Below are 12,891 nucleotides of genomic sequence, written 5' to 3' on the forward strand. Positions count from 1 at the left end.
TCACCATTCGTAACAACAACAAGATCTATAGCAACAACAACAAGAAATAATTCTAACTATTGCTTTAAGATTCAATAATAATAATAATAATAATAATAATAATAATAATAATAATAATAATAATAATAATAATAATAAAAGACTACTTACTTGAATTGACATACTCAGGAAATTCTGGTGCATCCATGGCGTCTACATCCAAAGCGTGCATGAAAGAAGGCTCTCTAAATGGATATTGGCTCGCCAGTGCATTTGCCACATCTACAACGTTAGACTCAACTATTATATCACCTTCATCCACTTCTTCAGTTGGACCAACAATATGGTAAGTGCCCTCAAATTTCTCTTCGCTTTCAGTGTTATAAACTGTCCAGTCAATGTTAGCCTCCAGAAAATCAACCTCAACTAATTCTTCAAACTCAACATACAACTCGATAACGGGCACTTGTGCCCGTATTTGTTAGTAGATCGAAAATATCCATTGCATACTTGCTTCGTCAACCACATGTATTATTTGAAACTGAACGAAACCACCAAACACTAAAACAGGCTGTCTATAAAGAATAATTATGACTCTCTTTAATACTTGATTATCACTACATTGACAAAGTATACTCTTAAATTCCTCATATGTTATTGCAAAAGAAATAACAATATCACGTGGATTCTCACAAATAAAACTCACACCCTCAGATGTTTAGGGAAAGATTTAACCGTATAATATATTTTCAAACTAATACCTCTCTCCATTTCTATATTCTTACATTCTCAAAAAAATAAAACAATCTCACACTCTATCAACCTAATACCGTTTTTCCTTTTATAATACTTCAATTATAATTTTTTACTCAGGAAACGACAATACGCAATCTGTGAATTCACAATACGTAGTCTGTGTCTTTGCAATTCGCAATCTGTGTATTGACAATACGCAGTTTGTGTATTAACAATACGCAGACTGTGTATTGTCACTTTAATATTAAATAACACAATATGCTTTATGCGTATTGCTATATAAATATTAAAAAAATAGAAGTCGCCCTTTGTGTATTGTCGTCATGAATGTTTAAGCCGAAATTCACCCTTAACAATTCGTCCTCTGCGAATTACACTGCAGCAAAAATTTTACAAAACACCCTCACTTCCAATATCAAGACATTATACCAAATCTTTTGTAATATCTAAAAAAATTGAGCCACAATTTAACAAGTGCATTGATATAAATAATTTTAATAAAATAATAACTTACTTATTAAGAATGATTTGATGTGCTAATAATATGTTCTTCTAGTTTGCACAATTTTTACTCAAATTATACTTTATTCACTAATAATTACATTGTTATTATTGTTAATACATACATAAATTTTATTTTTTCACTTCTCTCTCACTCTAAATTTTACTTCTGACTGCAATAATAAATTTTTCTCTTCGAATACCATGAGAAGGACGAGCTAGATTTATAGAAGTCTAGGAGGTGGAGGACAGTTACCCTCTATTCATGCTTAACGCGTGTAGGACTGGCAATGGGTAGGGTACGGTAGGGTCAAACCCTACCCGCGAGTTGAAAATTTTATTAAAACTCTACCTTACCTTATTCGCGGGTTGAAAATCTCTCAATCCTAACCCTACCCGCACCCTAAAATTCTAAACCCTACCCTACCCTACCCTACCGTACCCTACCCGCAGATATATCAAATTTTTTCAAAGTAAATATAAAATTCAATCATTTCGAATTTTATACATATTAATAACAAAAAAAATAAAAACTAATGCCCTAAATTACTAAATTAACTAACTAGTTTAGTGGTTGTTCACTTATTGTAAGTCATTACATAAAGGAGGTTGTGGGTTAAACTCCTACTTTCTTCACTATATAACTAATTTTTAAAAAATATGTTATATATGAGGTGCGGGTAAGGTAGGGTAGGGTACACCCTAAATCCGTACCCTACTCTACCTGCAAAAATACCCGGACCATATTGATATATATAAATTCTAAAAAACGTTGATACAAATCGTATTGATTTATGTATACAAAAATTTGGTAAATATAAGAAAAAATTTATATTTTTTGTATATAAAATATCTATAACTATAAATAAAATTTATTGTTGATCAAATACTGAAAAAAAAAAAATACCGACCATATAACATTGCTCTTTAAATATTATTTATATTAATGTCCAATCAATCAAAGCAATTACACCAATGTAGATCTTAAATTCTATATAATCTCATCACACACTATGGGAGTAATAACACCCAAATAGGGACGACGAATCTCAAAAATGCAAGATGATAATATATAAAAATAAGAATTGAAATTACAACAATAATGGTAATTAATTACATTCATATTGTGAGAGCTCAATGAGTGTGTCAGGTTGACCTTGTCTCAAGCAATCAAGGGGAGGAATAGTCATGGTTTCTTGAACCCCATAAGCATTCCAACAAAAAGGGTCATCAAGCAAGTGACCCTCATGAGGCATGAGTTCAACATCGGACATTGTTATGTTTGTGCAAGCAACTGTGTCACTGCATGCAAAGTGTATTGGAGGGGTTCTAACATCATAGGTTCCTTTTATGTTCCTGTATGACACGTCATTCACATGAACACCTGAGGTTTGGTTTAGACATCCTTGCCCCTTTGACAAGCAGTAGTATTGGTCTATGATTATGCAGTTTCTCACATTCTCCATTTCTATCTTCTCAAATCTAAGTCCTGTCACTGATCCTGTTCCTCCTTGCCATGTCTTGATCCTGATCCCATTGTCTGATTCCCTTATCTTTGTGTTCATCACTGTTATGTTTGACACACATGCTTGCGAGTTGTGCACACCTAGGCTTCCAATGCTAGAGGGTACAAATGTAAAATCATTATAATCTAAGAGTTTTACATAGATAATTTATTATGTATTTGTCCTACTAATAAAAGTAACTAATTTTTATATCTACCGCTTAAAAAATCATCTAAATGCATGAATATAATTGAATGACGGTAGAAAGAGAGTTTAATTTTAATATATTAACAATATAAAAAAAGAAAAAGTCTAGAGGGCCAGCAATTTTATTGAATTTTGGCCAGTATGTAACCAGCAGAAAAATGTGAGCCATTAGATAAAATCTCATACCAATCTCACACCATTAAATCATTATTGATGGCTATTTGATAGCTACTAATCACAAAAATTACTGATCCCCTAACATTGCTCTTAAAATGTTAGTAAAGTATAAATTAGAGTTAGAGTAATATCCTAAATCAGATTTTAAAAAATTTTTAGTCAAGACACTTTACTCCTTAATAAATGTTAATTATTAGAATAGTTTCAAAACTTTTATTTGAGTAGACAAATTAACTCTCACATCATATTGTTTGTCTTTATGAAAGAGTTGATCGGAAAATTTTAAAAGTTCTTAAAGATTATTTTTGTCTTTTATTAAATAACAACAGAAACTGATTTTTTTTTTATTAAAATTTAATATAAAGATTAATTTATCTAACAAAATAAAATATTAAAAATTAATTTAATACAAAAGACCAATTTAAATAAATAACTTAATTAAGTTATTTTAGAAAAAAAATTTAAAACATAAAAACTTATATTAAAAATATTTTATAAATAAGTTATATATTTTGTGTTTAATTTTTTAATCATAAAAGTATTTATTTTTAAAAAATTAATAAAAAATTATTATAGAAGAATTTTTTTTACTTTATCAATATTTTAAATAAATTTTCAAAAAATGACAAGTTAATTTTAAAAATGGTACTAAATATTAATATTATAATTAATATTTTATAAATTAAAAATTAAACAAAAAAATCTCTTATAGACCTATTGAAGTTGACCCTAAAATATGTTAAAGATTAAATTGCTGGACTGAAAATTCTTTAGGCACCGATTTAGAATATTACTGATAGGGCTATTGTCCCACACCTTTGAGTCTCTAAGATACAATACATAATAGAATTAATTGTCGAGTAATGTTAGGGGGCAGCAATTTTTGTAATTGTTAGCCATCAACTAGCTATCAATGATGATTTGATGGTGTGAGATTGGGTCAGAGAAAGGTGAAGAATAGAAAGTGTTATTCATATTAATGATTGGTAGCTTGCACAGTTCCTCCAACTGCTAAAGTAATATAGTTATACGAATCACAAAGAAGAAAAATTAAAACTTGTGACCTAACTTAGCTTTTTCTGGAGAAATATTGAAGATCATTTAGATGGTTGGATGTTGGAACATTTCAATTTCAAACCTAACTTACAAACTTATATTTTTGTTGGATATGAGTTGGAGTATAGAGACACCTACCTCCCGTAAAGTACTATATACACTCTAATTGTTGAAGTCACATTTTTTTCCTTTTCTTTAGGGGTGGCAAACTGGGTAACCCGGCCTTCTTTTTTAGTTCTATGGATGCATGAACTATAAATTCTTTAAAGTTGTTAATTAAAATAACAAACATCACAGAGATTTTGTATATTATGTTAATTTAACTTACTATTACTTTCAGGAAAAACTTTGCACTATATATATATAATACCTTATGCCATGGCTAGGACCACAAGTTACACCGTCTATTTCCACATTTGAGCAACCGGGTCCAATTGAAATGCAATCATCACCTTTACAAAACACAAATAAATTAAGTTAATTAAAACTACTAAGGTGACATTCATAAATAATAATAAGAAAAACATTGAAATCAAACTCGTGTCCATAAATAAATAGAAAAAAGTTTATTACCATTGCTTATGATGGTGTTATATATGCCAACATCCCTTGTGTTTCCCAAGTGGATCCCATCAGTGTTTGGGCTAAGTTTAGGTGAGTAAAGGGACACTTCATTGATGAGCACTCCTTCACATCCATCAAATTTCACATGGAACTGAGGACTGTTCTGAATTTTCAGCCCAGCCACCACCAAATTTGAGCTCATGAAGAACCTTATCATCTATAAACCAATAAGAAAAAAAAAAATAAACATAAAACTTAAAGAAAGAAATTTTACGGGACTAAAACTGAAATTGATAAATTTACCAAATTAAAAACTTATATAATTATAAGACAATAAACAATCTAAATGGATAATAGTTTGGTTGAATACTTACTGCTGGGCTATCACATGGTCCTGACACAGGCTCTCCTTCTGGACTCTGAAAATGCCATTTTTATGTATTTATTTTTTCAAGTTTCAAGATTAAATATTGATTCAGAAAAAACCAACAGTGGTAATGAAAAGTTGGTAAGAGTGTGAAATATTATAATATTATTATTGTTAATTACCCTGTGAGGTTTGCAAGGTAGATCCCACCATTGTTCACCATTGCCTTGTATGATCCCTGTCCCGTTAAGAATCATGTGATCAAGTTTGTAGAACACAAGCCATTGATTGCGCTTATCTTCTTCAGGCCGGTTTTCTGGTCCATCTGGTGCCATTAGAGTTCCATCCACCTACACACACATTTCACATTCTTAATTAATCACACCTCTAAAATAATAATCATCATGCACCATTACCATATTGGAAAGGCCATTCTACATTTTTCTGTAATGTTATTATATATAAATATAAAAAGGTATAATTAAGACTCCTTTTGATTTTGAGAAGTGAATAAGATACTAAAAACAAGACATAAATAATAGAGATATAAAAATTAGTATTTTTATATTTTTTTTGGTAATAAACTAAATATAAGATAGAACAAATAATAAAAAGTCTAATTTATTTTTTTTATATAAAATTTAGAATAAAAAATATAATTATAAAATTTTGATAATAATAAAAAAAAATAAGTTATGTTTTCATTCAATCTCTATGTCTTTTCTATAAAAAAAAAACATAATATTGTTATTTATATCTCAAATATTAAATACAATTTTATATTTTTATGTTCATATTTTAGTATCCTATCTTTATAAACAAATGTAAACTAAGGTGATTAAGAGTCTAAAACTTTCTTTTTGAAACTAAACGGAGACATTTTTTTTTTTTTGGTCTTATTTCTTTGGTACCTTAAAAATTAAAGAAAAATTTGACACCCAATAATACCTAAGATTCTAACAAGCACTTATGAAATTTGTTAGTTAGCTACATTTTCTTGAACTTAAGAGATTTAAAAGAAGCTAGCATATTGAAATTCTTACTTGAAACACTAGTCCTGGTTTGCATGGACCTGAAAAGATGGTTGAGGTGATCATGAAAATGTAGTCTTGTGGAGCCAGAACAACCCCTGATTCCACTTCACATGCTGCTCTCCATGCTTCCCTGAATGCACCTGTATCATCAGAGCAACCATCTCCGGCTGCACCGAACGATCTTACGTCGAAAACGTTGCAATCTGACGGCGAATTCCCGGGATCAGAGGGCACTGTAGGAGGAGCATTATAAGATGGTGAAGGATGTTGATTTTTCTTACCCTTCTTGTGAGAATGATGTCTTCCTTCAACAGTTTCCAAATTATGGACCAAAACAAGAAGAATCATAGTAATCCATAAAATGAAAACCCCATGAATCACACTCATAATTCCAACACTTTTATGTGACCAATGTTGAAAACAAACAAAAATTAAAGATAAAAAAATTGTTCTAACTTGAGACTCATAGCAAATTGGCCTAGTAAGGTTATTGTTTAATTATATTTATACTCAAAACATAGATGATGTCTCATGAAGAAATTCTAGGTTGACACGTGTCAATTTCTGGTTGATTGAGAGTGTAAATGTGTCGAGGAAAACAGTTGGAAGTTTTTGGAGGCCATTTTTGGTGGTCAATGCTCTGTTTGTTTGTTTGTTTGTTTTGTTAATTAACCCTTCCTTGCATTGGTTTCTTGGTGTTTCTTCAAATTGAAACTTTATTATATTATCATCTTTTAATAATCTTAATTTTATTTTATTTTATTTTTCATTGTTGCTTCTCAATTCAATGCTGTGTGTAATGTGGTCCATCGTCATATTCATATATATGATATGCTTTTTCCTTCTTTCTCTTCTCGACTCTTCCATACATCAATTACCACTTTACCAGTTGTTTTTAAACAATTTGAGGTTCAGATTTTCTAGAAAATTGTGCTACATATTTATTCTTTCCTTTCTCTTCCAATTCTGCCATTTAAACATTTTTTTCCTAAGTAAACTATACTTTCAATCATTAAAGATTATCATTAATAATTTTAATCATAAAATTAAAAATTAATTCGATAATAATCAATAATTCAGTTAATTTGTTAGAATACTTTTGTCGAATTTTTTAAATAGTTTTCTGAAACTGAATTAATTTTTTATAAATAAATATCGAATTAGTTTATATTTCTTCTATCTTTTATAGTTCAAAATTGTTGTTTCGTTTAAATATTATAATAATCATAAATGAATTGTTTGCAGTGAATGCATACTAGTTTTAAATTAGCTGATGTAGCATTTGTTGAAACGGTAATTAACAAAATAGAGTGCTCTCCTTATTAAGAAAATTATAATTATTTGGATGAAACTGATCATAAGTAAAAATAGAATGTTGAATAGAAGAAGTAGTCATGTGAATAATGAAATGTACTTGAAATTGATCAAACAAAAACTTCAAATTTGGTTCTATTATATGTAGCACCCTTTTTGTCCAGTTATATGACATTATCTTTACATGTGAGATTTACCTGACAAGAGGCCAAACCGACACATGCATGCAGCTAGGTAGCTATTCAAATTCCATAGTATATAAGATACCATAATATTTACTGCATGTGAGTTAATTATATAATTTTTAATTAGGTTATTATTATTTTTCAGTTAATATTAGCTAATTTTTTAAATTATTCTTGAAAATATAATAATAATATTATTATTATTTTTGATAATCTTACTTCACACATAATTAACCTTTGTGCATTATATATATCTTTATCTGAATATATAAAAAAATAGCATTATCAAAATACAAATGATAATATCTATTTTCTTATTTTTTTATGATAAATTATAAATCTTAAATTTTAAAAATTAAATTATAATTTTTAAATACTAAATTTTAATATTAAACTTTAAATTCTCAAAAAATAAAGGATTAAAATAATAATTTTATAGAAAATTAATTAATATTAACTAGTTAAAAATAAATTTCCTATATTTATTATTGTATAATTTAGAACAGAATCTGTAAATCACAAAGTAACATATGGTAAAATAATCTTAAAAGCTAATCATCATTATTATTGGAATTGAAATCAATTTGGGTTGGTCGAGTAGTCAGCTCGTTTAAGTAAATGTCGGAGGTTCAAATCCTGCCTAGTATATGCAGCAATTCATTGATCAACAACAGATCTTTAAATAGAGTTCAAATTCGCGAATCAGTCATTGACCCGCCAGATTGGAGATATCGTAAAAATAAGAAAAAAATATTATTGGAATTGTAAACAATAAATGAATGAAGCTAAGCCTACAGAAGTATATATTTCGCTATAGGAAGACATAAAAAAAAACATATGAACCTTTCATCAAATTGAATCACAAGAAGTTATTAACAAAACCTTGAGTCAAATAAAAATTTTATCTTTCCATATTTTATTGATTAAGAGTCTCTTCTCTTGCCTGCTACATTAAGCAAACCGTTGCTTTCCCTTTTGTGATGTCCTCTCTCTCACCCTTGGAGTTGGCGCCTTTGAATATATATATATATATATATATATATATATATATATATATATATATATATATATATATCTGTGTGTGTGTGTGTGTGTGTTTGTTTTTTAAGCCAAATCGTTGGTTTTAATAATTTATCACTTATCAAAAATTCATTTGTTGTGAGAGCATATGTGTGTATAAGAATTTAATTTCTTACAACCTAGATATATACACTTATTGGTTGTAAAGTCACTAGCTAAGTCATTATATTAGTTACACCATAGTTGCAAAATGCTGACTGTGTAGTATGGCTTTAGACGGAAAAAAAGTTCTTTAAAATAAAAAAGTAAAAATTTAATTATAATTAATTTTGTAACTAACATTACTTATCAATTTTACAATCTTAATCAGTGGCGGAACCAGAAATTTCATAAGAGGGGGGCCAATTAAATATAAAATATAACAAAAAATTAACAAAATATGATTTGTAGCATATATATCAAAAAAGTAATTATATTATATTATATAAAAGTCAATGTTCAACTACATACTTTAAGATTTTGATATTTTTAAACTTGCTCGACGATGCTTCATGGAACTAAAATCATCAATTATCATCTCTGAAGTGAATTTTGAAGCAATTTCCTTTTCAATATATACAATCATACAATCTGCTAAAAATTCATCTTCCATCTTGTTTCGAAACCTTGTTTTAATAATCTTCATAGCTGAAAAGGCCCGTTCAGTTGTTGCTGTTGTCACAGGAAGAGTCAAAACAAGACGAATTAATCTATCAATTAAAGGATATATATTTGATTTTCCTGTCTCTGTCAATTTTTGACACAATTCAGCAAGAGTAGACAAATTCTGAAAATCTGGAGCTTTAACCACATCAAGTTCATAATGTTGTAACTCATAATCCAATTGAATCTTTTCTTGCTCAGAAAAATCTAAAGAATAAAAATTCTTTACAAGATTGCATATGTTGCAAACATTGAATAACTTGAAAGCATCTTTAGGATCTAGAGATGTACTCAGTATGAGGAGCTCGGTTGCTTGCTCACTAAATGAGTGAATTGTTTTCATCTTTGACATTTTTAACTTAACTTGAACTATCTAACAAAAAAAAAAAAACAAAAATAATTGCATATATATTATTTTCTTAAAAAAAATATTAAACCTATTGAGCAATAACAAATAATTTTAGAAACACAAATATATAATAACCAAAAATAAAGTTATTGATTTACCTGATTATTTTTTGTTCCAAGTCTCACAAAAAAATAATTCTATTGAGTTTCGTCCTCACTTCAATCTTTGAACACTGTCCATTATAAAAAAAATAAATTAATTATTTTAAATAAATAATGTAAATAATACTTGACATTGTCATTAACTTAAAAAAAATTGAAATATACCTCTTTGAATCTTTGTTGTGCATTCAATGGTTAATATTTTGTTGTTCACTTCTCTTCAATGGTTTTTCTTCATATGTCTTGTTTTGGTATGGAAAGAAAATTAGAATGAGAAGAGTAGAAGACCAAAAGTTTGGGAATCACTAAAAGAGAGAGAAAAGTGGCGCTATGCCTATGATAGTTTGAAACAAATATTTGAAAAATGTACTAGGATTACTTTAATTAATAGTATGGGCTTGGGCTAGTATAATAGAACCATTTTTATTAATTATTAGAATGGGCTATTTGTTAACAAGAGCAACAATAATTCAAATATCTAATACATAATGCAGTTTTTAGTTTTTTTAATTTATAAAATTTTGTAATTTATATTTTTTTTAATATTATATATAAAAAAATTTAATATTATTAATTATTACTATTTACTATTTTTTTAAAAAAAATTTGGGGGGGACCATGGCCACCTTAGGTCCCCCCGTGGATCCGCCACTGATCTTAATTTAATAGTAATTAGACTATTACTTTTTCATTTTATCAATATCTTATTTTAAAAAATCTGATCACAAAAATATATTGTATTATTTTCTATTCGATTGGCTTTCTAATTCACAAATCTACACGTAGACCAAAGTACTTGAGAGATTCATAATCCTTTTGTTAATAATTTATTAGCCAACAAAAGCATTAAAAGGCTGTGTTTTGGGGACTTGAAAGTTGAAAGAATATAAATTAGAAAAGATAGAAAAATGTGTAAATTTGTTAACTATAATATTGCAATTACGTTTTATATATACTCATTTTTTTACGCACGCATATCATAAAGGTAGTTTATATTCTATATATATTTGATATATAAAATTCAAATTAAATGAATCTCATATTTCATATCTTAATGAATTATTTTATAAAAGTCAACTCATCAGTAAATATTAAAAGAAATTAAATGATTGCAAAAAATATTTAATATATATATATTAAAAGTAATTGATATATATCGTGATTCTTTGTTGTTGTTTAATACGTAGTTCTCCATGAATTTGTAGGGAACATATGTTAGAGTAGGCGACAACAGAATTAACGCATTCACGGGTGGAATCAAACCCTGTCTCTTCATCATTTCATTTAATAAATAAATAATAAAGAATGCAAAAAAAAAAAAAAAAAGAGAGAACAAAAAGTTACCGGCAAACACGTAGGTAAAATTGAGAATGACCCTAGCTCAGTGAAACCAAATTTCCCTCCAATTTCTGATATATTTATAACCTACACTTTATCGACTAGCATAGAGCCCATTAAATTATATGTTTAAGTAATTAATAAGACAAATTACATAAATAAAATGATTTATATTTAATATTGTCCAAATACATTTTTTGGATAAAAGTTATATTTCGGTCCTAATTAAATTTTATGTAATCCGTGGCAGATTAAAACGAATTATGCAAATGCACATCATTTTTGAGAAGTTGAGGTGGATTAGTAAAGTACAGAAATTCTATATAATTTACTAGAAGATAAAATAAATTTATGAAGATACTGTAGTAAAAAGTAATTCACCAGAGTCCGTAACAATTTATGAGGAAGCATAATCCACTGCTCATAGGCCATAGCCACGAATTATGAAGAAACATAATCCTTGTATCTTTGATGTGATTATTAGATCCTAAAAGATCTATTTTAGAGTGCACAACAACAAAATTTTGATGAACAAAGAGAAGTAACTGTGAGAAAGAAAGAACAGAAGAGAGAAGAAAATTTTTTGTTAAGACTTATAAGTAAAATTATGTATTACAACTCTGTATTTTTTACACACACCCAAAGTCCAGAGATATAAACTATATATATAGAGAACTCTGTAACACACTATTGCTAACTAATTCATTAACCGCCTATAGTATTAATACTTCTAATACCCCCTCAGTTTGAGGGAGAGGTCAACAAACACTCTCAATTTATCTCAATACTTAGTAAATGATACAGCAGACAGGGATTTAGTCAAAGTATCGCATTACAATACTATCGACAAATTGCAGCAGTTTTGATGCCATATTGCGATGATTTTCGACTGCCGCTAAACATATTACGACAGTTAAATACTCGCTAAAAGATAGCCGTGGATAAACGATTAGCGATGGTTTGAACTAACCGCTGGAATAACCGCCGCGTAATAAAAAATAGTTTTGCGACGATTTTTACTCGCTACCTAATCTTGAGAAGAAATATGAAACAAACTCCTTATAAAATATAATCTAATTCTAGATGTTTATATTTACTATGCAGAACTCGATTGGCCGATAATAAATAAGTATTTTAATTGTCACAGTATATAGTAAGAGCTACTGATTGAGGTATTTTGAGTTTCTCAAAAGCTTTTTAATAGACATGATCTCTGCTTGTACTGCTGCAACTGCTCGATATTCTGCTTTTGTGTTGCTGCGACTGACTTTGATTTGCTTTACACTCCTCTACGAAATTAGATTACAACCAAAGTAAACACAGTACTCAATAATTGACTTGCGATAATCTAAACTTCCACCTACCCCAATTAGCATCTACAAATGTAAGGATACGAAAGTCAGTAGATTTCAAAAATAAAATACCATAATTTATTGTACCTTTGATGTATCTAAGTATACGCTTGACACTTTTTTAATATTGTATCGTTGCACTATGTATATATTAAATGTCAAGTCAGGTCATGGTTAAATACTACAACGCACCAACAATTGCTTGATATTATCTCAGATTCTAATACGCTTTAGAATTATTGATTGTCAATTTGATGCTTGACATCATCAGAGTTGGTAATAGATTTGAATATTTCATTCTTGACTTTTTCAAAAGCTCTGTGG

At 28.5% G+C, this 12,891-nt stretch overlaps 1 protein-coding gene and 1 long non-coding RNA gene across 2 annotated transcripts; both read right to left on the minus strand.

Annotated features, from left to right (window-relative positions):
- Positions 1-2,281: 2,281 nt before the first annotated feature.
- On the minus strand, positions 2,282-6,624 carry LOC112796290 (polygalacturonase At1g48100). Its single transcript, XM_025838669.3, has 6 exons — positions 6,156-6,624; positions 5,295-5,462; positions 5,120-5,164; positions 4,755-4,962; positions 4,552-4,633; positions 2,282-2,856 (listed from the first exon to the last, which is right to left on the minus strand). Exons 1-6 carry the CDS (start codon positions 6,531-6,533, stop codon positions 2,346-2,348), a joined length of 1,392 nt encoding a protein of 463 aa, XP_025694454.1. The 5' UTR covers positions 6,534-6,624; the 3' UTR covers positions 2,282-2,345.
- A 2,509-nt stretch (positions 6,625-9,133) lies between these two features.
- On the minus strand, positions 9,134-10,414 carry LOC140184289 (uncharacterized). The gene is made up of 3 exons (XR_011880714.1): positions 10,043-10,414; positions 9,875-9,948; positions 9,134-9,376 (listed from the first exon to the last, which is right to left on the minus strand). It is a non-coding gene; the product is annotated as an uncharacterized lncRNA (long non-coding RNA).
- Positions 10,415-12,891: the final 2,477 nt, after the last annotated feature.

Source organism: Arachis hypogaea, chromosome 4 (genome assembly GCF_003086295.3).
Source record: "Arachis hypogaea cultivar Tifrunner chromosome 4, arahy.Tifrunner.gnm2.J5K5, whole genome shotgun sequence".
NCBI lineage: Eukaryota > Viridiplantae > Streptophyta > Magnoliopsida > Fabales > Fabaceae > Arachis > Arachis hypogaea.